The sequence below is a fragment of the Saimiri boliviensis genome, chromosome 19, assembly GCF_048565385.1.
Source record: "Saimiri boliviensis isolate mSaiBol1 chromosome 19, mSaiBol1.pri, whole genome shotgun sequence".
In the NCBI taxonomy this organism is placed as follows: Eukaryota; Metazoa; Chordata; class Mammalia; order Primates; family Cebidae; genus Saimiri; species Saimiri boliviensis.
The window spans coordinates 39,971,631-39,994,577 of record NC_133467.1 but is presented as its reverse complement, the minus strand read 5'-3'; the positions used below and the strand labels follow the sequence as shown (position 1 = coordinate 39,994,577).

Below are 22,947 nucleotides of genomic sequence, written 5' to 3'. Positions count from 1 at the left end.
TCTCTCCCTGGTTGTGTGTGTGTGTGTGTGTGTGTGTAAAGTTATATGTTGGTAAATATTCTCCAGCATTAGATGGCAAGGGTCAAATCTATGACATAGTTATATGGTTTTGAGACTATTAAGTCTCTTTGTGGCTCAGCTTTCTCATCTGTAAAACAGAACCTTAATCATAGGATTACAAAGATTAAATTAGATGAGATGGTACATGAAAAGTGCTTAGAACACTGGTATATAGTAATCGCTCAATAAAATTGGACTAATAGTAAATAAGATGAATTTCTGTCTCTAAGTTGGGGTTACAGAATCACTATGCAAAATGATTGGATTCCTGTCAACTCTCCCGTGGCACTTAGAAGTTCAGAAAATAGAGGGAAAAGCTGGAAGGTCGTTCTGTCCATTCCCCTACTCTCCGCTCCTCCCAGCCCTCAGCTGTTCCTGCTTTACACACACTCAATGAAGTAAACTCTTAAGTTCTTTTTTTTTTTTCTTTTGTGGGTCCGTCTGGGTAACTTTTTCTTAATTCTTCATTTTTTTACAAGTCTTTTGAGACAGCCTGCACTTGGGGATGCAGTATTTTAAACGCAGCATTTTACAAGTTATATAGTCTTTTCAAATACGGAAAAACTCCCTCCTCCAAGCAGGAATATCTGTGCTTTCCTTCCTATCAGCAAGATAATGCTGTGGAATAAAAAAAAAAAAAAAAAAAAGCAAAACCGAGACCTTCCTTATATCATTTTCCTCATTATTCATCTGTTTCCATTGTGCTTACTCAACTGACAATATCAAGAAGTCTAAGAAACGAGCCCTACCATCAGGGTGTTTGATGTCAGAGGTTGGCATTTCTTTATTAAGAATCAAAGACTCATATTTTTGTGTAAGATTTACAGAGCTGATCTGGCCCTTTATTTTTGTGCCCTTTAAAAACATCATTTTAATTAAGGTCTTGTATGCTTTCAATAATCCTCTCCCCCAGAGACAGGAACGCCCTGGTCAAAACCTCTGTGTTCCATTTACTCTACAAAAGCCAAGGATATTTGTTTTTAGACAACCATGTTTGAATAACAGTTTCCGCCCAGTAAACTTGCAAGCAGCAGTTCACACGTTTTTAATCTCTAATAGCTCCCTCTTTCTCCCTTAAGTGGAGTTATAAAATATTCCATTCCAGAATATAGCTACTAGCAGTCGCGTCTTATCCTCAGATGTGTTAGGGAGGTGCCCCCATCATGAGGTCCTCCGAGTGTCTTATCTCCACCACAGACAGAAACTGGCTGAGAGTGATTTCTGTGGTTTCTGTGTGTGTAGCGTCAAGCTCACTGAGGGGCGCTGAGGAGACAGCGCTATAAAAATGTGTCAAGAAACCCATACGTTCTCAGATTTCTCACTTAAGCATTGGTCTTTGGACAACAGTCCCACCTACCTCCCAATTCAGGTGCCCCGAGGTTCACCTGGTGAGACAAATCACCTTCAAGAATAGGCCAGGGAAAGTAGAAAGGGGTGAGTGCCAGGACGAAGGGAGAACAGGTGAATGAAAGTAGGGGCAGGATCACAGGATGGAGCAGGGCAGAGAGAGGACGCCAGAGATTTATGTAACATCTTAAGGAGCAGACAGGCAGGGAAGGTTCTGCAGCCCACATGCATCTGCTCTGGAATCTGAAATTACTTTGGAGGGTTTTCATCGGCCCCTCTGCCTGATGTTTCACAATGCTCTGGCACCTATCTGATGCAGCACAAAAGGAACCCTGGACCTCACATATTGGGGGCACTCAGATGTTTGTTGTTTTTATTTATTTATTTATTTATTTTTGAGACAAAGTTTCACTCTGTTGCCCAGGCTGGAGTTCAGTGGTGCAGTCTCAGCTCACTGCAACCTCTGCCTCCCGGGTTCTAGCGATTCTCCTGCCTCAGCCTCCCAAAGTAGCTGGGACTACAGGCATGTGCCACCGCACCCAGCTAATTTCTTTTGTATTTAGTAGAGCCGGGGTTTTGTCATGTTGGTCAGGCTAGTCTCGAACTCCTGACCTCAAATGATCCACCCGCCTCGGCCTCCCAAAGTGCTGGGATTACAGGCGTGAGCCACCACAGCTGATAGAAACTACTGGGAAAGGAGGAAGACGGGGCAAATAATGAGTCACTTTTTTTCCCATAAATCCGAATCTGTTTACATGATTAAACCACTCCTGTGTGCCTGTCCCACAAGCCCTCAAAAGGTCGTGCAGGCTACTTCCTCACCAGTACCTCTGGCCATTTTACTTCCTCACATTATGAAGACATCCTGGATTTGCTCAATATTTTTTCATCGCTTTTTAAACAAGGGGGTAGAAAATAGAGATGGTGGGAAGGGGATGACGAGATGGTTTGGGGAACGTCGTAGGTGTGCACTCATGCCCATGGGAGGGGTCACAAAGTCTGAACAGGAGACTGCAGTCAGGAAGTCTGGATTCTAATCTGGTTAGCCTGTAAGTAACTTGATGTATAAACTTGGGCAAGTCCGTTGATCTGGCATGCCCCGTTTCTTCATTTTCCAAATGGAAATATTAATACTTATTCTATATACAAGATGGCACGAAAAGTGTAAAGAAATGGCATACAAGAGCATTTTGAAAGGATAAAGTTGTGTGGGTCTAAAATCGTGGAATTAATTGGTATGGTGAATGGAAAGAGGTTGAGAGCAGTATTACTGGATTAGGAGGAAAGGTGCCCGGCGGGAATGGAGAGGCAGCCCCTCCTTCGTTTGACAGAGACCAGAAAAACCAAAACAGCCTCCACTACTCAAACCACAAATTTAGCCAACACTTTCGTCTTGAGACATCTCTGGAAAAAGGATTTTTCCTTTTCCCTGTTCCTCCGTGCCAGGGATTTTTATTCATTTTGTGGTTATTGCAAGCTTGCCATATGCCAGGCAATGTGTTTATTAGCTTATTATGATTTCAAAATTAGCCCTGGAAGACAACACGTATCTTCAAAGGATTCTCACAGGTCATCTCATATCTCCCCCTAACTTTCCTTGTTGATGAAAATGGCATTTCATCCCTCACCATTTAATACGTGGGTGGACGCAGGCCTAAAGAAATTCAGCGAGTTGACCAAAGGCCACAGAGTGGTGATGAAACCAGTACCCAGCAGTGGGGTTTCTCACTCCCCTCTTCCATCACATATATACCGAAAAGACATGAAGTTACTAAGATGCGTCCTGGAGGCTCTGGGCAGACCTGCTGTAGGAGATCAGCAGCCGTTCCCTAGTCAGGGCCTCCTCTGGGCGTTCCGCCCTTCCCTCCACTGGGCTCCAGCGCTGTAGAGAGGATGGGATTTTGACCTATCAGTGCACCGAGAAAACATACCCAGGTGGCAGGAAGTTTAAGCCTCACCTGGAACTTACATTGAAAGCCACTTGGTACAAAGGATCATGGTTTGGAGACAGAGTTCTATTCCTGCCGGCACTGACACAGTGTGTCTGCAAATCCCCCAGCCATTCTGCGTCTCCGTTTTCTCCCCGTGAGATGGAGATCATAAAATCCGCCTCATTCTCACGGTTATTCTCCTGAGGTTGCAATAAGGCCTGAGGCTTTCGACACTGGAAGAAACGTGTATTAATAGCAACTTCTGTCCCACCCCATCCCCCAACACGGCGATCCCCTCCGGAGTATAAAACTTTCCCCCAGCATCTGACCTGCCCAGGTCACCCTAGCACCTAGGAGCGTGAGTTCCTGATACCGGTTCTGGGTGGCGCGCCCTCCCGGCTCCCGCTCTCGTTTTTGTTTTGGGCCGGAGAAGGCGATGCCGTGGAGGGTGGCGATCTCCGGTCTTCACGAATCCGCACGTCTCTCCATTATCCACCGCGCCCGCCCCATGTGCCCCGGGGCGGCCGGCGGCCGGGTCTCTCGGGCTCCGCGAGTCGCCCGAGCCGCCGCCGGAGCGAGGGTCCCTGCCCCCCGGGGAGCGGTCTCCGGCCGCTTCGGGGCCGCCTTCTTCCCCCTCCGTGAGTCGGAAACAAAGGCGGGGGGGCGGGGGGAGCGCCCGAGCTGCGGCTCCGCGATTCGCCCTTTATTCTGAACTCGCAACGTCAGCGGCCCGCGGATGGAGCTGCGGGGCGCGGGCTGGGCCGCCCACAGCGCACCGGGCCGGGGGAGCGGCCGCGCCGGGCCGGGCGGGCGGGTGGCGGGGGCGCGCTCGGGGGCCCGGGCCGCGTGGGCGCCGGGATGGAGGGCGCCGAGGGGCGGGGAGCGGGCGTGCGTGTGTGTGCGAGTGCGAGTGCGAGGGAGGCCGGCCTTGAGTGAAACCGGAGCTACAAAGAAGGGGAGAGTCCGGGAGCGGGAGGGCGCGAGGGAGGAGCGGCGGCGCCGGGGCAGCTCCGACGCCCTCCCGCGGGGAACGAGCCCCCGCGGAGCCGCCGAGGCCCCGACGCGGGGCCGCCCCTCCGCCCGCCGCCCCGCGCCCGCCGGGAATGATGAAGAAGAACAATTCCGCCAAACGGGTGAGTGCGCGCGCCCGCCCTGCGGCCGCTGCCGCCTCCGCGCTCCGACGACCCGGTCCCGGTCGGCGCCGCGGCGGCCTGGGAGCCCCCCGGCCCGGCCGCGCCCCCGCCCCGGCGGCCCGATCCCCTCGGCCCCGGCCCCGGCCCCGGACGCCCGGCCCCGCGAGGCGCCGGCGGGGGCTTTTGTTTGTTGACTCGCCTCGGGGGGCTTCAACTTGTCTGAGTTTCCCCCCGACCCGCACCTCCCCCGCCCCTGGGCGTCGGGCGGGCGTTTGCCTCGCGCTCCGCGGTGGCGAGGAGACAATGGGAGAGAAAACCAAAGAAACGCCGTTAGTCCCCGCGCGGCGGAGACGGGGCGGCGGGGCCTGGAGGGAGCCCGGGAGCCCCTCCGCGCCCGGCCCGCGCCCCTGCCCCTCGCAGCCCCGGTGGTTTGTTCGGAGCGGGAGAGGGGAGCGGGGGGAGTTCCTGGCAGTGAGAACCTTTCCCAAGTGGGCGCGAACCCGGGGCCGCAGCCTTCGGAGGAGACGGGGCCGCCCGGGCGGCCGCGGCTGGAATCTCCTAACCGCCCGCTTCCCGTCTTGTCCCGGGGCAGGGGCCTCAGGATGGAAACCAGCAGCCTGCACCGCCCGAGAAGGTCGGCTGGGTCCGGAAATTCTGCGGGAAAGGGATTTTCAGGGAGATTTGGAAAAACCGCTATGTGATGCTGAAGGGGGACCAGCTCTGCATCTCCGAGAAGGAGGTGGGTGCTCTGGCCTCTGACCCTCGGCTTTCCCACGTCCCCTCTTTGTCGGTCCCCCACGGTGATTTCCAATTCCTGGCTTACTCCACGCCCGTTTTGTTCCAAAGGCAAGTTCAGTGGTCTCCCGAGTCTCTACCCCCATCTCCTCTGCAGAGAAAGGTCACCCTTAAGTGGAGAGACCCGAGTGAGAAGTAGAAGTTGAGTTTGCCTCTTGCTCAGTGTTTTTTTGTTTGCAAATACCTTTCTGACAACGATGATAAGCCCCTCCCAAGATGTCCCAGAAGTTCTGTGTCCCTTGCTGCCTCCCACCCTGACCTGGCCTCCTCAATATAGGGTTTCTCTTCTTTTTTATTGCTGCCGAAACAACGTAGCCTGTTCGCCACCCGTTCCTGTTCCCCAACCTTAACCCAGACAGCCTCCCCTTTCCTGTCTGTGGCAGGAACGTGCACGGGTCCTGTCAGCGGCGCATCCGCCCTGAATCACAGAAAACACACGTGCACGCCACCGTCGGGCTCCTGTGACCTCGGGTCTGTGAGTGGCAGTTGAAGCCAGTGGCCCTAACCAGTATGCTCTCTGTTCCCCACCCCCACCCCATTTAAAAAAGGAAAGGAACCCATTTTCTACCCACTTCCTGCCCACCCATTTGTATCAAAAGAGAGAAAAACCGAACCCCTGTATGTCTTTGGATAGCTTCGGCTCTCTAGTTAATCGGGAAAACCACAGTCCACACTGTCAAAACCTGAGCTATGATCGTTGAATCCAAACCCATCTCCCTTGTTTCCCTAAGTCTTGGGATCAATAACTTATACTCATGTCGAGAAATCAGAATTGCCCCCCCCCCCCGCCCCAGTGATTAGAAGTCATCCCAATCCCTGCCTCTCTCTGTCAGTATCGCCTGGGAGACTGTCTTGTGTACCCGTTAGAGTGGCCCTTCCTCCACCAGCATGGGAGGGATTCTGTGTTGCCTCACCCAGGTCTAACTGGGAAGTCCTGCCTGAGTTCTAACCTCTTCTGCTTTCTGCAGTAGACACCCTTATTCAGTAGATTCTGTTTAGGTAAATAAAACCTTTTATGGTATGGAAAGAGATAACACACACAGCCCGAGACAGAGTACTCATCTGGAAGAACATCTCCTGAGGCATCTAGGGAAGAGCTAAGCTGTGCCAGAGCCAAGGAATCCCTCTTCAGGGTATTGAAACCTAGCTGTTTACACAAAACTAGGACTTGGTGATGGAAAGTCTTAGGAGTGAGGTGAGGGCGCTTTTCTTGCTCTGTCACCCAGGCTGGAATTCAGTGGCTCCATCCCAGCTCACTGCAACTTCCATCTCCCAGGCTCAAGCGATCCTCCCACCTCATCCTCCGAATAGCTGGAACTACAGGTGGGTCCCACCATCTCTGGCTAATTTTTGTATTTTTTGTAGAGACAGTGTTTCACCATGTTGCCCAGGCTGGTCTCAAACTCCTGCCTCAAGTGATCCACCCACCTCGGCCTCCCAAAGTACTGGGATTACAGGCATGAGCCACCATGCCCTGCCAGGAGAATTTCTTTTTAAGAGTTACCTCCACCCAATCACAAATTCTCCAGAAAGCTTTCTCCGCAATGTTCTGGCTTTCTAATTTTTTTTTTTTTTTTTAAAAAGCAAGTGTCAAAAGTATATCTCCTGTCTTCCCCAAACTTTTTTTTTTGAGACGAGGTTTTACTCTTGTTACCCAGGCTGGAGTGCAATGGCACGATCTCAGCTCACCGCAAGGTCCGCCTCCTGGGTTCAGGCAATTCTCCTGCCTCAGCCTCCTGAGTAGCTGGGATTACAGGCACGCGCCACCATGCCCAGCTAACTTTTTGTATTTTTAGTAGAGACGGGGTTTCACCTTGTTGACCAGGATGGTCTCGATCTCTCGACCTCGTGATCCACCCGCCTCGGCCTCCCAAAGTGCTGCGATTACAGGCTTGAGCCACCGCGCCCGGCCCTTCCCCAAACTTTTTAATTGCAGGAAACACTAGTTAGCAATCAGGCAGCACTTCCTACACGTCAAAGGAGAAAACGTAATAGTGAAAGGGTAAGAGGAATAAGACGTCCGTTGTATGTATTTGCCCAAAGAGCAGAGCCTAGGGGCGAAAGTACAGTTGATCCTTGCTTGTGAGGAAGGGGTACAAAGGCGGGGGACAGGATGGAATGACCTCAGCCTAGGAGGTGATGTCTGGGGTCCTGTGAGTCAGGAGCATCTGGCTGGCCGTGGAGCCAGCTGTCCGGGAAAGGCATCGGAAAGAGGGACCAGGCATATCGATACTAGGCTTTGTTAAAGCCAGTCTCCATGCTACAGTGGGCCTGGGTTAGAGGTGAAATTGACAGAGGACTCTGGGCTTTATTCTGCCCACTTGTGAAAAGCTCCAGGGCCAATGGTGTCAAGACGCGGTTGGTGGTGGGGTTTTTTGTTGCTGTTGTTGTTGTTGTTGTTTCGGAGACAGGGTTTCAGTCTGTTGCCCAGGCCAGAGTGCAGTGGCACAACTGTAGGTTACAGCTGTCTTGACCTCTTGGGCTCAAGCAGCCCTCCCACCTCAGCCTCCTCAGGAGCTGGGACTACAGGCGTGTGCCACCACACCCAGCTAATTTTTTTATTTTTTGTAGACATGGGTCTTGCTTTTTCTTTTCTTTCTTTCTTTCTTTCTTTTTTTTTTTTTTTTAATAACTCAGTTATACAAAGGTAGGAGTCTTGCTATGTTGCCCAAGCTAGTCCTCAAATTCCTGGCTTCAAGTGATCCTCCTGCCTCAACCTCCCGAAATTCTGGGATTATAGGCATGAGCCACAGCACCTGACCAAGACTTTGTTTTAAGGCGGAGTATAATCTACATCATTTACTGTTAATGCAAGAAAATTCCTTACCCTATCTCCCGGAATTTTCACCAGAGTTTTTGTTACTTCCTCTCTTAAAGGCAGGGTCTTCCACAACCACCTCTGCCATAGACTAAGTTCTGTGTTCAATCGTCATCATCTTCCTTCTCAGCTAAAGGGCACCCTCTCTGAAAGAGGGTTGGAGCACCTTATGATCATGGGCTGATGTGTAAGAGCAGAAGCCAGACCTTAGGAAGACCTCACGGTAGAGGAAATGGGGTTTGGGGCAACTCTTTGGACAGGCGTGGAAAAAAAATCTCTTTCTGTGATCAAGGACAAAGAATCGGGCGAAAGGAAGGGTTCATTTGGAAGAAGGGGAGTTACAAATAAGACTCTGGGAATGAGGTGAGTTCGGGAGGGGGGACAGTGCGGTGAAGAACAAGGCTCCTGGCATGGTCCACCTTCCCTGGCACTGGAATATCCTTGTCCTGCCGCCTCCCTCACCCGCTCTCCCACCCTCCCCATTCCCACCAAGGGCTAACCTCTGTCAGCGGGTCCTGCTCCTGGAGCTCCTTATCGGTCTGTTTGCAAGCCAGAAAAATGCCCTTTCCTTCCTTTCCCCTAAGGAAAACAGAGTTAGTTAACTCTCTTCCCCTGGCTGCATTCCCACACCCAGCACTTTCCTCTCCGTGGCTTCTGGACTCCGCTGATAGTCTCAACTCTGGAGAAGCAGGGAGAGAGGAGGGTGATGCCTCATCCCACAGCCTTGCCCCGCGTTTCTGGGAATTGTTCTTGGACACCCCTTGCTAGCCCCTTGTCCTGTTCCCCCCCCCCCCCGCCCCGTAGTCCTTCAAGGCCTCTGGTCGCTTTCCAGCCCAGAGCCAGGGAACCCTGGAAAGTGGGGGGCCCCGGAGGAGCCAAGCCTTGCTGAAACAAGTGGAGCTAGATGTCCAAGCACTCACTCACCTGAATGGGGCCCTGTGGTCATCTGTCCTCCTTTGTCATCAGCCTCCAGGTCCAGCAGCAGTTCAGAAGGATGAGCAGATACGAGGCTGTAGATGGTCTGGGTGACGGAAAGGGGAACCACTTCCCCGCTTCCAGGTTGCCAGGAACCCGGAAGATGGTTGAGTTCACCTCCATGCACACGAGTTGTATTTCAGAGCTGGGGGAGTCAGGGACTCTTTTGGGAAACAATTGCAGTGAGGATGGGTGGATGTCATCCGAGGAAGACGTGAGGCTACTTTCATCTGTTCAGTTTTCATGAGTGCTTTTCATTTCTCACGCCATCCTCTTTCCTGAGGTGTTCCAGCCCTGGGCTCCAGTCACAGAGGGTGAGCACACAGCCTGGTCTGGGCTTGTAACTAAGTCCCTTCTCTATAACTTCGGTCCTTGTCAACCAAAACAGATCCATGAGCCACCGCTTCAGAGTCCCAGAGTTACAGGGGACAGCACGTTAGAGGAAAGGAGAAAACATTGCGATCAGTTTAAAATGGACCTGCAAGGAATTGTTCATAGAGCCGCTTTGCAGTGCTCGGAAAAGGCTAGTTGGGGTTGGAGGAGGTCGCCAGGAATGCGGCCTTGATGAGCCATTCAGCAGGAGTGTTAAGAGCTAAATGTTGCTTGAAGCTGTTAAAGGCAGAACCGGAGTGTAAGACGGAATCTACAGCAGGGAGGGCTAAGTTTTCGTACAAGGAAGAGCTTCCTGGCAATCAAGGGGTCCCAGGCACTCGAACTGGGATAATAGCAAGAAGTAACAATACTTTTTCCGAGTCTAGAGTTTAGTCTTCCAGGGAGAGTCTAAGTGCATTCTTGTCTAGAGACAGGGGCCGAATGAAACGGCTTTTCGGTTCTTGGAGGAGTTAGTTTGGATCGTCACAGTACCTTGGAGGGCGGAGGGAAGGGTAGGAACTGGAACTGTAGTTTTCAGCTTCTCGGGACAAACTCAGCAAACTGAACACGGGGCTGCGGTCCTGTGGTGACCAAGCTCCCGAAATGAACAAGGAAGATGAGTCTCTGTAATCGTACATGTCGGAGAAGGGAGCGAGGTGGGGCGGGAGAGCTACACTGCACACGTGCAGGTGGGGGGGCCAGAGGCAGCCGCTCGTTCTCCCCAGACACCCCAGTACTGGCCCTGCCTTGATCTTCTTTCTGTGGACCATCAAGGGCCATACACGTCTGTCTTACCTGAGGGTGATGGATGGGCTACCTGCCATGTCCCTTTAAAGATATGGGCCTTCTTAGAACAGGTAAGTAGTGTCCTTAAGGAAAAGAGCGAGGCAGTGAGCGAAGACAGGCATAGTGGGCTCTGAGATGGCAGCCTGGATGCGGAGAGTGAGGAGACGTTCAGCAGAAACGTGCCTGAGTGTGTAGGACCTGGGGCTGCCCAGCCGCCCCTCCTCGTGAGGCCTTGTAGGCTTGGGGCAGGATGGCCCCTCCTCTCCTGGCATCGCTTCCTCTGCTTCCCCAGATGATGGAAAGGAACAGTCCGGGTGGAGGGGCTAAATAATCGTATCCTCCTCACCTCACCCCACCCGTCCCCTAGGTAAAAGATGAGAAAAATATTCAAGAGGTGTTTGACCTGAGTGACTATGAGAAGTGTGAAGAGCTCCGGAAGTCCAAGAGCAGGAGCAAGAAGAACCACAGCAAGTTTACTCTCGCCCACTCCAAGCAGCCGGGCAACACGGTATGTTCTCCTGCCGCCCTGGCCGCTGGGACAGGGACGGGGCTGGAGGGGCGGGGGAGAGCTCCTTCGCCTTAGCTTCTCTCGCAGTCTTGGCAGAGGCCCTGAATCGCCCTCCCGCTGCCTTTATCATTTCACCTGAGAATATCGTGGCCATTTCCTGCCTCCCAGGCAGGCCAGCCTTTAACCTGTTCAGCCACAAAGATCACCTCTACAGATAGAATCTCCCTTTTTTCCTCTGTTATACACACACATACACACATGTGCACATATATATGTATGTATGTATGTGTGTGTATGTATATATATATATATATATATATATATATCCCTTAGAAGAAAATCCCTGTACTTGTACCCTGATAGGTGGTTGAAGTTGAATTAACTCGTCTTGTCTGAGGGAACCCAGGGAAGTTATTCCTGTCACATTTCTATTTCTTCAAACATGGAAAGATTTGTATTTTAATACCTGTAATTATCTCCAATACCATATTAATACTCAGTATCCTTCTTCGCTCTTGTCATTTCTAAAACAACCTCCTGGCTATACATTTTGCAGGAATAGAAGCTGGGTTTCCTTAAGTTATAGATGACTCTGGAAGCAGAATGATAATCTCTTATTTCTTTACTGTCAAGGTGAGGCAGCACCTCTAAAACCCTGGCTGAAACAGGAATCTTCCCTCACAGGCACCCAACCTCATCTTCCTGGCAGTGAGTCCAGAAGAGAAGGAATCGTGGATCAATGCCCTCAACTCCGCCATCACCCGAGCCAAGAACCGTATCTTGGATGAGGTCAGGGGGCTCAGTGCGGGGAGAGGGAGGGACGCTGGGCAGAGGGAGCAGCCGGCCTCACTGACGGAGGGGGATTACTGTGCAGGCCTCATTCACTCTGCTTCATCTCCCTTTTAAAAACCCTGTTCTCTTTCGACCTTCCCTCAAATCTCTTCTGACACCGCCTCTTCCCTGGTTCCTGATGCGGGAACCAGGCTTGAGTCAGCCTAAAGAACCCCTTCGTGCCCAGTAAACCCCCTTGCCCGTGGATTCATTTGGAAGCAGTGCATGGGGTGGGCGTGTGTTCAGATCTCGGGGTGCTGGGTTGGGACAGAGAGTTGCCGAAGAGCACTCAGGACTCACAGTGGCTCTCTTCAGGTCACCGTTGAGGAGGACAGCTATCTTGCCCACCCCACTCGAGACAGGGCGAAAATCCAGCACTCCCGTCGCCCCCCAACAAGGGGACACCTGATGGCTGTGGTACGTGAGACTGTAATAAAGTAAACGTTGCCAGAGGGCCAGTTCTGTGTCAGTCCATCTCAGAACCATATGCCACCAGGCCTTTTGTGGGAGGCCTCCTTGATGCCAAGATCAGAGGCGAGGGAAGTCCTTCCGCCCCATGCCCCTGCCTGATCTAAATCAAAAAGATGTATGCAGCGCCCGTTATGAGTTCAGAAGTTCCTGCTGCCAGTTAAATGTTACCTTCTTTTGGAGAAAATGAGTTACACCCACAGGAAAGTGAAAAGTAAGCTACCGTGTGGGGACTGTCTCGACGGGTAGCGTAGTGCTGCAGGCCTTTGGAAGAGAAAGGGCCACAGCGAACCCCCGAAACATACAGAGTGGTCGTTTCTTCATGAAAGAGCTCTGAGCTCTAAGTCTTTAGGGAGAGAGGCAGACAGGTATGGTACAGAGAACACAGGCTTTGGAGTCAGAACCTGAGGTGGAGCCTCACTGCAGTCAGCTACCTGTGTGGTTCCCTGAAGTGCGTGTCTCCACCTGTGAAATGAGGCGGCGATGGTGCCCACCTCGAACGGCTGCTGTGAGGAATGACCAACATGTGTATAACTACGTATGTGGTACTGAATACTCATCACTTTTTAAAAATTACGGTATTCCGTAAACAAGAGAACACATTTTACCATAAGGCCAGGGGGCTGAGGTGTGGGGCTCAGAAGATGCAGATGGAGGACAGTCACGGTGCCATGGGGAGCACCCTGTATGTGTGTCAGACGCAGGTTATTTACCGAGAAAGAGGACACTCCTCAGGAAGCTTGCAGTAGAGTGGAGAATACGGGAAACAAGCAACAGAAATGAAATCACGGAAAAATAAACATTCAAGTCACTATCAAAGGAGTAAGAAACAGCACATTCAGTAGGAGGGCTTGGCCAGGCACAGGGGCTCACGCCTGTAATCCCAGCACTTTGAGAGGCCGAGGCAGGTGGATCACTTGAGGTCAGGAGTTTGAGACCAGCCTGGCCAACATGGTGAAATCCTGTCTCTACTAATAATACAAAAAATTAGCCAGGCGTGGTGGTGGTGCCTGTAATCCTGGCTCCTTGGGAGGTTGAGGCAGGAGAATCACTTGAACCAGAAGGCAGAGTTTGCAGTGAACTGAGATTATGCCACTGCACTCCAGCCTGGGCCACAGAGCAAGACTCTGCCTCAAAAAAAAAAAAAAAAAAAAAAAAAAAAAAAAAAAGGCACTTCTCATTCAAGGAAGGCTTGTAGAAGAAAATGCCCACAGCTTGCGCCTGTGTTTCAGGTAGTTCCTAAAATCCCTCCTGATGCCAGTGTTCCCCTCTCGCTCCCCCCTTCCCCCGCAGGCGTCCACCTCTACCTCAGATGGAATGCTGACCTTGGACCTGATCCAGGAGGAAGACCCTTCCCCCGAGGAACCAGCCTCTTGTGCCGAGAGCTTTCGGGTTGACCTGGACAAGTCTGTGGGCCAGCTGGCAGGGAGCCGGCGGAGGGCAGACTCGGACCGCATCCAGCCCTCCGCAGAGCGGGCAAGCAGCCTCTCCCGACCTTGGGAGAGACCGGACAAGGGGGCCACCTACACCCCCCAGGCACCCAAGAAGTTGGCTCCCGCAGAGAAAGGCCGCTGCGCCTCGCTGGAGGAGATCCTGTCTCAGCGGGACGCCGCCCCTCCCCGCACCCTCCAGCTGCGGGCTGAGGAACCCCCAACCCCTGTCCTTCCCAAGCCGGGGCAGCTGTCCCGGATCCAGGACCTGGTGGCAAGGAAACTGGAGAAGACTCAGGAGCTGCTGGCAGAGGTTCACGGCCTGGGGGATGGGAAGCGAAAGGCCAGGGACCCCCCCGGGTCTCCGCCGGATTCGGAGTCGGAGCAGCTGCTGCTGGAGACAGAGCGGCTGCTGGGCGAGGCGTCGTCGAATTGGAGCCAGGCGAAGAGGGTGCTGCAGGAGGTCAGGGAGCTGAGAGACCTGTACAGACAGATGGACCTGCAGACCCCCGACTCCCACCTCAGACAGACCCCCCCCCACAGTCAGTACCGGAAGAGCCTGATGTGAGGGCAGGGCTGGGGCCTGGAACTCACGGGGGTGGACAGACTCCTAGCTCCTTGTTGCTGGATAAAGCTTTTTTATTTACCTCAATCAAAAAAAGAAAAACAAAACTCATTGCCCTGGCTGACGCCTGACCCCACCACAACCCCTGTTTCCCCACCTACTTTCCGTGTCCCCGCGGGTTTGAGGAAGTGAGCCCACAGGAGTAGTAGGCAGCTTTTACCCAGCCAGAGACGGAAGGCGCCGTGAAGACAGTCTGGCCACTCGACACACCACCTGTCCCTGAGACGGCAGGGGGCGTCCTCTGCGGCCCCCGAGGATACGAGGAGCAGCTGAGTTTAGAGCGGGAGTGGGATGAGAGCATTTACTTTTTTTTTTTTTTTTTTTGAGACGGAGTTTCGCTCTTGTTACCCAGGCTGGAGTGCAACGGCGCGATCTCGGCTCACCGCAACCTCCGCCTCCTGGGTTCAGGCAATTCTCCTGCCTCAGCCTCCCGAGTAGCTGGGACTACAGGCACGTGCCACCATGCCCAGCTCATTTTTTGTATTTTTAGTAGAGACGGGGTTTCACCATGTTGACCGGGATGGTCTCGATCTCTTGACCTCGTGATCCACCCGCCTCGGCCTCCCAAAGTGCTGGGATTACAGGCTTGAGCCACGGTGCCCGGCCAAGAGCATTTACTCTTGGGTCTCATCGGAGGCCTTCAGTTGAGGGTGGAGTTTCAGCTGCCCAACTCTAGGGCTGTGCAGGCCAGTGCCACCTGTCCGTGCACATGGAAATGAAATGTATCCCAGCCCTGAGGAGGATGTGCGGTGTTAAAATCTCCCCAGCCACACCCTTCCCAACACTGACTCAAAGATCCACCCTTGCTGGGCGCGGTGGCTCACACCTGTAATCCCAACAGTTTGAGAGGCCAAGGCAGATGGATCACCCGAAGTCAGGAGTTCGAGACCAGCCTGACCAACATGGTGGAACCCCATCTCTCCTGAAAATATAAAAAAATTAGCCAGGCATGGTGGTGGGCACTGGTAATCCCAGCTGTGCAGGAGAATCACTTGAACCCGGGAGCCGTAGGTTCCAGTGAGCTGAGATCATGCCATTGCACTCCAGCCTGGGCAACAAGACTGAAACTTCATCCCCCCGCAAAAAAAAAAAAAAGGTCCAACCTTGGGTGGATTAGACTGGTTTTGTTATTTGATTCGGGGCCCCAACATGAGGGAACTAGAGACAGACCCCACAGAAGAACTGAACTAAGAATGAAACTGATTTGTGATGCAAGCTGGGTAGGACGAAGGGGAAAACCAGACGCTTCCAAGTTCCTCTTTCGGCCAAGCTAAGGTTTCCTGTAGCTTCCCTCTCTCCTTCCTCAAACCTTCCAGCACTAAGCGAGCCCCCTCTTGAGAAAAACACCTGGATGCCCAGCGTACCACCCTCCCAGCCACCTCAGGGATCGCCAGGCTTCCTAACACTCTTGTCTACGGTAGGTCCCACACAACTCACCTCTCGCTGCTTCTCTCGGAAGTGTGTGAAATCAGGCTTAGTAACAGGTGAGGTCCCGACAAGAGCTGTGAAAGGAACATTTGAATGATTTGGGGAAAGAAGGGGACAGAACCTCATGAATTAAGTAAATGAGGGGCTGGTGGCCATTTTGAGTGTGCCCTGCTAGCTGCTTGATCCCCTTCCCCAGCAGGGTGTCACTGGGGTTGAGAGGGGACAAGGGGGAGGAAAGGTGGCCACCTGCATGTAAACTTGGCCTTGAGGCTTCCCTGATGTTGGGAAGATGGGATAGGAGGAAGAGCGGGGAAACCCTTTCGGAGAAATGCAACCCTTTAATCCCCATTCTTCTGCTCTGATGTTAGTTACTCCTACAACCCATGTGGGCAAAATGGGGGCCTCCGTCCCCTTCTTTCCAGAAATCGTTCATCGCTTCACAACTCTTCTCTGGACCTTTTCGCTGCTGTTACCTATCCCTGGGGCAGAGGAGTTCCTGCTCTCTCTAGCTGCTTGCCACTCTGTCCGGAGATTTTCCCCGAGCTCTCAGTTGTAGTTACCTAGTCTCTTTCTGAGGAATGCGGATCCCAGTTGAGTGAGGGAAAGGGCACAAGAGTGCCACCTTCTTGTCATTCCCACGGTCTCCTGGGGTAGGAGGTGGGGACCCAGGCGTCCAGACTTCCCGTCCTACAAAGAGCTGCACTCTCCACAGCCCTAGACATGGTCACCAGAGCTATCCATTGGCAAGAATATTGGAAGTCTAATCTAAAATGATGCTTTGTTTTTACAAGTCTCTATATTTGTATTTTACCAGCATTTTTCCTTTTTTTCTTCCTTGTTGCTCCCACATAATGAGGGAAAAGACAAAAAGCACAAATGACGTATGTGTCCCAACATGCCAGTTATCCGTGGCTCCCGGGGAGCCGGAGGTGGAGGGAGACACGAGACAGGGGAGGCACAGGTGAGAGAATCGGAAGAGAAAGATGAGGGACCTGGAGAAGGGACGAGAAGCGCTGGGCGCTGGGCTCCTGGGGTCTTCAGGCTCCAAAACCGACCGCCTGCAGTCCTCCAGCTGCTGGAACATCCAGGCCACAGGTGGTGGGTGAAATGAGCCCAGCTTTGAAACCAGATCGATCTGGATTCAAATTCTCTGCTACTGCTTGATGATGAGGCCCTGGGCAAGGCATACGCTGTCCGAGCATCAGTGTTTTCACCTGCAGACTTCAGAGCTAGCGGATGAGTGAGGACGATGTGGACAGTGAGGGCTGCGGCCACTGACTGGCGTGGCTCTGGGCGCAGTGGGAATGCGGCCTCCGGCGTGGGGTCAGCCACCGTCGCTCCAGGCCGCAGGCTGTGCCGGACCTCCCTCTTCAGAGGAAGATCTCGCACCGGGTACTGTGCTGCAGCCTAGAGCCGGCAAGGGGGACCAAAGCAAGGTTCCTGCTCTTCAAGAGCTTTAGAACTTGGCACGGAGCCAGGCTTCCCACTAGAAAAATCGCCTGAGGTGCACGGTTGTGGTAGGCTGCTGGCATGATTTCTGTCGAGGACGCATTTGTATCTGAGCCTGGGCCCTGCGACAGGAGGAGGGGAAGGCGCTGACTCCTGTTTCCCTTCCTCCCAGCGCCTCTTCCCTCGCTCCAGCGTTCCAGCCCCTCTGCCTGCAGCGTTTCCCTTCCGCGCCCGGTAACTGGGATGAGTGGCAGGTGGGCTGGCTGAGCGGGGACGCAGAGCTCCGCGGCGGCGGGGGGCAACTGTCCCAGCACACAGCTGCCCCCAGAGGCGGTCGGGGCGCGCTTCTTCTCCCTCCTCCGCCCCCCCCCAGCCGCCCTGCACCCTTCTCTTACACAGGTGAAGCAAAGGGAAGCGCCCTCCAGAGGCCCTGGGATGGGGAGACGGGAGACCCAGAATGCAGAGTTGAGATGGAGTGAGGGTAGAGGCAGGTAAAGAACGAAACCTTAATTCACATTTCAGTGACCTTTTCCCCAACTTTTCCCGTCCTTCCCCATCAGGTCGTTAGCGGGGGGCCTGGGGGGGGGATGAAGGAACAGTGCAGTCCCGGCCCCTCGGTCGGGACGAACGTCTGGGCCGTTGGCCTGGAGCGCTGATGAGTTGATTTCCCTGCTGTTTCCACCGCATCGGTTGAGCAGGGAGAAAAGAGAAGCGCCAATTTCTCTTAACTCCGGCGCTGGCCCTCACGAACCACGCGGTGCCGAGAAACAGCTCTCACTCCTTCCCCAGCCGCTCTCCCAACCCCTCTGCCACCAGGAAATTTGCCTCATTCTCCCAGCAAATGAGTCTCCATGAATCTCTCCCCTGTCTAAACCTCACAGGCAAGCAGTCCCAGCTCCCTTCTGCAACCCTCAGCTCGGCAACTGCCCACCCCCTTGTCACTCCCTTCCCTACGCCGGGTTCCTTTCTCTCTGCTTTCTTTCCACCTCCCAGTCTCTCAACAGGAGCAGCCAATCCCCAGCCTGCTCTAGAGCCACACCATATATGGAGAGATTGGAAAGAAACACGAGTAAATGCGGGAGTGAACACACACACACTCATACACACACACACTCATACACATTCATACACACACACACTCATACACATACACACATACACACACTCATACACACACACACTCATACACACACTCATACACATTCATACACACACACTCATACACACACACACTCATACACATACACACATACACACTCATACACACACACACTCATACATACACACATTCATACACACACACTCATACACACATACACACATACACACATTCATACACACTCATACACACATACACACATACACATACATTCATACACACATAACACACACGCACTCACACACATACACATATACACACATACACATACACACATACACACAGATGCACTCACACATACACACATACACCACAGAGTCTGACTTTCTGCACGTGACCCTGTGTCTGTCTCTCTGTGTGACACAAGTCCCACCGTTCCTCCGCTGGCTCACCCCACCCACAGAACGAGGAGCCTGTTTGCTATTCCCCACCTTTAGTCATGCCCCAGGAGACCATCGCTCCAACCCGTTGCCTCTGACCTAGATTCCCTGCACTAATTACAAGCCTAACAAGCACCCAACTTAGCACAGCTGAGACCCTCGAGGTCAATTAGTGCAGCCCAGCTCTGCTCAGGAAATGAGAGACAGAGCTAGGAAGTCTTGCACATGCCCATCTCAGCCTCACCCCAACCCTGGGGTTGGAAGCAAGGATGGGAAGAATGCAAAAATCAGCATGACCAGTTTAAAAACGGGATTTTGGAGGGTTAATAAGTGTGGAGAACACACTTGTTAAGTGCAAGAAGGTTGGGGAGCAATTAGAGAATGCAGATTCCCAGCTCCTCCTGAACTACCAGAAGCGTGGAGGCTGGTGCAGCTACAGAAACCACGGGCACAAGGCGGTTTTCATCAGGACTTCACCTGAGGAAAAGTAACTCATGGAAAAGCAAGCAGCACTGGAACCCTCGGCCGGGGTCGTGGTCTCTGGCGCCGATTCCCGTCTCCTCTTGGCTTCCTGCTTTGGACAAGTTGGGCTTATCACTGCTGTCCTTCCTGCTGGTTTGAGATGGCTCAGAAATCACCCCTTTCTTTCAGAAATACTAGGCTCATGCCCATTCTTGCTTCTCCTTCTTCCAGATACAAAAACCGAGACGGCAGACAGCCCCTTACTCCCAAGGTTCCTCACTCCAAGTGTCAACACAGGCGATGGCGTGGCTTCCTGTCCTGTGTCCTTGGCATGCAAGCCGCTTGTCCTGAGGGCCGTCCCTCATGTTTTTGGCTCTAGGAAGGTGGAAGGGGGAGGGAGAACACTAGTGGAATGCTCTGTGCACAAATAGGGAAGTGGGCTCTGAGTCACCTCAGAAACAGAACGTTCCTCTTCCCCCAGCCTCCAGCCAGCTCTGGCTGCAGAGGGCCGCACTCCCTTAGACCCGTGCCTCACGCACAGGCCAGACGTAAGCGGCAGCCAGAAATGCGGAGGGCAGGACGATTCCGAGAAGAACCAAATCTCTATGTTGATATGTTGTCCCAAATTTATTTCTCCAGCGTGTATCTCTCTCTCTCTGGGATCAAGACACTTAGAGCTAAGTGACAGCTTGACATCTTTACCCGGGTGTCTAATATGCATCTTAAACGTACTATGAATGTAACAGACGACTAAATAATGATCCTCCGTGAACCAGCCTCCCTCCATGCTCCTTTGCAATGTGAGTTCGCTGCTCCTCCCTTTTGAGAGGTATTGCTCTCTCTCCAACTGCTGCTTGACTCTGGGTTTGCCGTGACTGGTTTTGCCGAATCAAACAAAGAACATGCCCTGTCTAAGTACCAGGGCCTAGGCCTTAAAGGGTCTCATAGTTGCCACTCTTTGACTCTTAAAATTCAGCTGCTTATAAGAAGCCTGGGTGAGCATCCTTGCTGTGAGACCATGAAACGACATGGAGCTGTCCCATGCAAGCCTCCAGCCAAACACAGCTGGAGGCTGCACACAGGCAAGACCAGAGACCAGCAGTTCAGCTAGCCAACAAACCATTGCTGTCTTTTTTTTTTTTTTTTTTTGAGACGGAGTTTTGCTCTTGTTACCCAGGCTGGAGTGCAATGGCGCGATCTCAGCTCACTGCAACCTCTGCCTCCTGGGTTCAGGCAATTCTCCTGCCTCAGCCTCCTGAGTAGCTGGGATTACAGGCACGTGCCACCATGCCCAGCTAATTTTTTGTATTTTTAGTAGAGACGGGGTTTCACCATGTTGACCAGGATGGTCTCGATCTCTCGACCTCGTGATCCACCCGCCTCGGCCTCCCAAAGTGCTGGGATTACAGGCGTGAGCCACCGCGCCCGGCCGACCATTGCTGTCTTAAGTCACTAGGTGTTGGGGTGGTTTGTTACTCAGCAATAGATACTAAAACAAAGACTGTTTCTTGGAAGTGGGATGCTGCCCTGACTAAAACCTGAAACGTGGCATTGACCTTGGGACCCAGCAGCAGACAGCCTAGAAGGGCAGCGAGGAGACTCTTACAGAGTCTGGCTGAGCAGCGAGAGACGAGAGAAAGCCCACCTGCGTTACAGGCTGCTGGAATAATTCACAAAACCGTCACCTGCGGTATCCTGGGAGCCAGAAAATGTACCTAATAAATTTGTTGGAGGTAGCTAAAGAGATTTCCAGGCAGAATATTAAAAGTGGCGACGGGCTTTTCTTAGCTGTGATTGATAAAGTATTGCAGGAAAGAGGAGCTGAAAAAGGAACTTTTCAGTTTGCAAGCCAAATTTGAAGGAAAAATAATAGAACCCAGAACAGTCTCCAGCAAGGAGAACTTTCACAGGTGATAATTTAGGAGAATGAGCTGATGCCAGGAACCACCTGAAACAGTTCAGGCCTTTGAAAAGCGCAGAGGTAAATTGTACCCCGTAAAGATGTGCAATTACAGTGTGTCCATTTTTCAAATTAAAACACACCAAAAAAGCACAGGAGAACAAAGCACTCAGGGACAAAGGAATTGGCTGTTACTCAGCTACACTGGGACGGTGCAGACAGATAAGGAAGGGCAGTTAGCAAACAACTGAAACCAAGTGTGAGGGCCGGTAGCAAAGCGATCTCCTGCAACAGAAGAGCAGTAAAAGACCGACCCAACTCAGAAATTGCGAGCAACGCGGAGCCTCACAAACTAACACCCCATTGAGGCTGAGGCAGGTAGCTGCAGCCCTCAGCCAAGGTATAGCCGTCCCGTCCTGATTGAGAAAACCTGGGCTGGGATCCCAACACATGAACGGATGGTGGAGGTCCCTGAAGATTCTGGCTCCCAGATTCCTCTGAACCCACAGACTCTGCTAAGAGGGCCCACCCCTCTTCATTAAGGGCTAGCACCACCTGCTGCCCAGGAAAGGCAATGCAGAGCTCTCTCCCTGAAACAACAGGCCCTCCAGATGCCCCATTTCCTCTTCTGGCTGCCAGAATAAACTGGCCATAAGTCACCGTGTGATTCAGCCAGGAACGTGCTGGGCCATACCGAGAAGAAAGGAACTAAACCCAGCATGTACCGGCAGGAGCAGGGGAGGCTCCCAGGGACCTAGTGTTTTTGTGTGTTTTTTACTTTTATTTTTTTAGACAGAGGCTCACTCTGTCACCCAGACTGGAGTGCAGTGGCATGATCTCAGCTAACTGAAACCTCTGCCTCCTGGGTTCAAACAATTCTTCTGCCCCAGCCTCTCAAGTAGCTGGGATTACAGGCGCCTGCCACCACGCCCAGCTAATTTTTGTATTTTTAATACAGATGATTTCACCCTGTTAGCCAGGCTGGTCTCAAACTCCTGACCTCAAGTGTTTCAACCGCCTCAGCCTCCCAAAGTGCTGGGATTACAGGTGTGAGCTGCAAGCCACCATGCCTGGCCAGAGTTTTGAGGATATCAGAGTAGAAACCTGCGTCCGAAAATTTATTAATTTGGCGGAACTTTCTTGGGTTACGGAATTTATACTCCAGCAAGGACCTCAGGAAATAGTTCAGATATATGAATATTATTGTGCTCCTAAAAGCCTTGAAAAAGTAATGACCCACGCAGCACAGTTGAAATGCTTGAATTTCAACTGTGGAGGAAGAGATTTAAAAGTTTAGGAAAGCAGACATGTTGAAATATGTTATTTGAGGTCTGAAGACTCACTGTGGGCTATGTTCCATGGAAGACACACTCTTTACCATGGCATTGGTGAAGGGAGCACCAGCATCAATAAACAAAACGGGAGATGTACACACAGTGGGGCCTGCCCTCTGTAGGCCGGGGATGAAGGTAGAAGAGGTCATAACAAAGCTGGGATTGTTGACAGCAATGGAAATAACTGGCCCTGCTCCCCAGTGCCAAGCAATAAAGGCCAGGTGGCAACAATAGAAGCCAGGCGGTCACAATCACCTTAATGACCAGCGAAGTCAAAGAGCCAGTCAAGGCCAGGTGCTTATAATCCTGGCGCAAGGCGGGAGGATCACCTGGGGCCAGGGGTTCCAGACCAACCTGGGCAACGTAGCAAGACCTGTTTCTACAAAAATAATTTTTAAAATAGCCAGACCTGGCCGGGCGCGGTGGCTCAAGCCTGTAATCCCAGCACTTTGGGAGGCCGAGGTGGGTGGATCACGAGGTCAAGAGATCGAGACCATCCTGGTCAACATGGTGAAACCCCATCTCTACTAAAAATACAAAAAAATTAGCTGGGCATGGTGGTGCGTGCCTGTAATCCCAGCTACTCAGGAGGCTGAGGCAGGAGAATTGCCTGAACCCAGGAGGCGGAGGTTGCGGTGAGCCGAGATCGCACCATTGCACTCCAGCCTGGGTAACAAGAGTGAAACTCCTACTCAAAAAAATAAATAAATAAATAAAATAGCCAGACCTATTTGCATAGACCTATAGTCCCAGCTA

The 22,947-nt window shown here is 52.4% G+C and overlaps 2 protein-coding genes across 3 annotated transcripts; one reads left to right on the top strand and one right to left on the bottom strand.

Moving 5' to 3' along the window:
- Positions 1 to 4,271: 4,271 nt before the first annotated feature.
- PLEKHO1 (pleckstrin homology domain containing O1) lies at positions 4,272 to 14,130 on the top strand. Of its 2 annotated transcripts, XM_039460056.2 has the most exons (6): positions 4,272 to 4,471; positions 5,064 to 5,210; positions 10,585 to 10,725; positions 11,410 to 11,514; positions 11,872 to 11,973; positions 13,318 to 14,130. In XM_039460056.2, exons 1-6 carry the CDS (start codon positions 4,442 to 4,444, stop codon positions 14,020 to 14,022), a joined length of 1,230 nt encoding a protein of 409 aa, XP_039315990.1. In that variant the 5' UTR covers positions 4,272 to 4,441; the 3' UTR covers positions 14,023 to 14,130. The 2 variants fall into 2 exon arrangements, with proteins under 2 accessions (XP_039315990.1, XP_074245789.1); XM_074389688.1 differs by lacking the exon at positions 5,064 to 5,210 and having other exon boundaries at positions 4,377 to 4,471.
- LOC141582177 (uncharacterized) lies at positions 14,103 to 19,322 on the bottom strand. Its single transcript, XM_074389756.1, has 5 exons — positions 19,238 to 19,322; positions 17,196 to 17,386; positions 16,500 to 16,914; positions 15,517 to 15,581; positions 14,103 to 14,348 (listed from the first exon to the last, which is right to left on the bottom strand). Exons 1-5 carry the CDS (start codon positions 19,320 to 19,322, stop codon positions 14,103 to 14,105), a joined length of 1,002 nt encoding a protein of 333 aa, XP_074245857.1.
- Between the last annotated feature and the right edge of the window lie 3,625 nt (positions 19,323 to 22,947).

Coding starts and splice junctions, on each gene's coding strand:
- PLEKHO1 (XM_039460056.2), top strand. CDS start 4,442: ATGATGAAGAAGAACAATTCCGCCAAACGG. Junction 5,211..10,584: donor TCTGCATCTCCGAGAAGGAG/GTGGGTGCTCTG, acceptor CCCGTCCCCTAG/GTAAAAGATGAGAAAAATAT. Junction 11,974..13,317: donor GGGGACACCTGATGGCTGTG/GTACGTGAGACT, acceptor CTTCCCCCGCAG/GCGTCCACCTCTACCTCAGA.
- LOC141582177 (XM_074389756.1), bottom strand. CDS start 19,322: ATGAGGGACGGCCCTCAGGACAAGCGGCTTGCATGCCAAGGACACAGG. Junction 15,582..16,499: donor GCTTCTCGTCCCTTCTCCAG/GTCCCTCATCTT, acceptor TTCCTTTCACAG/CTCTTGTCGGGACCTCACCT. Junction 14,349..15,516: donor TCCGAGAGAAGCAGCGAGAG/GTGAGTTGTGTG, acceptor CTCTAAACTCAG/CTGCTCCTCGTATCCTCGGG.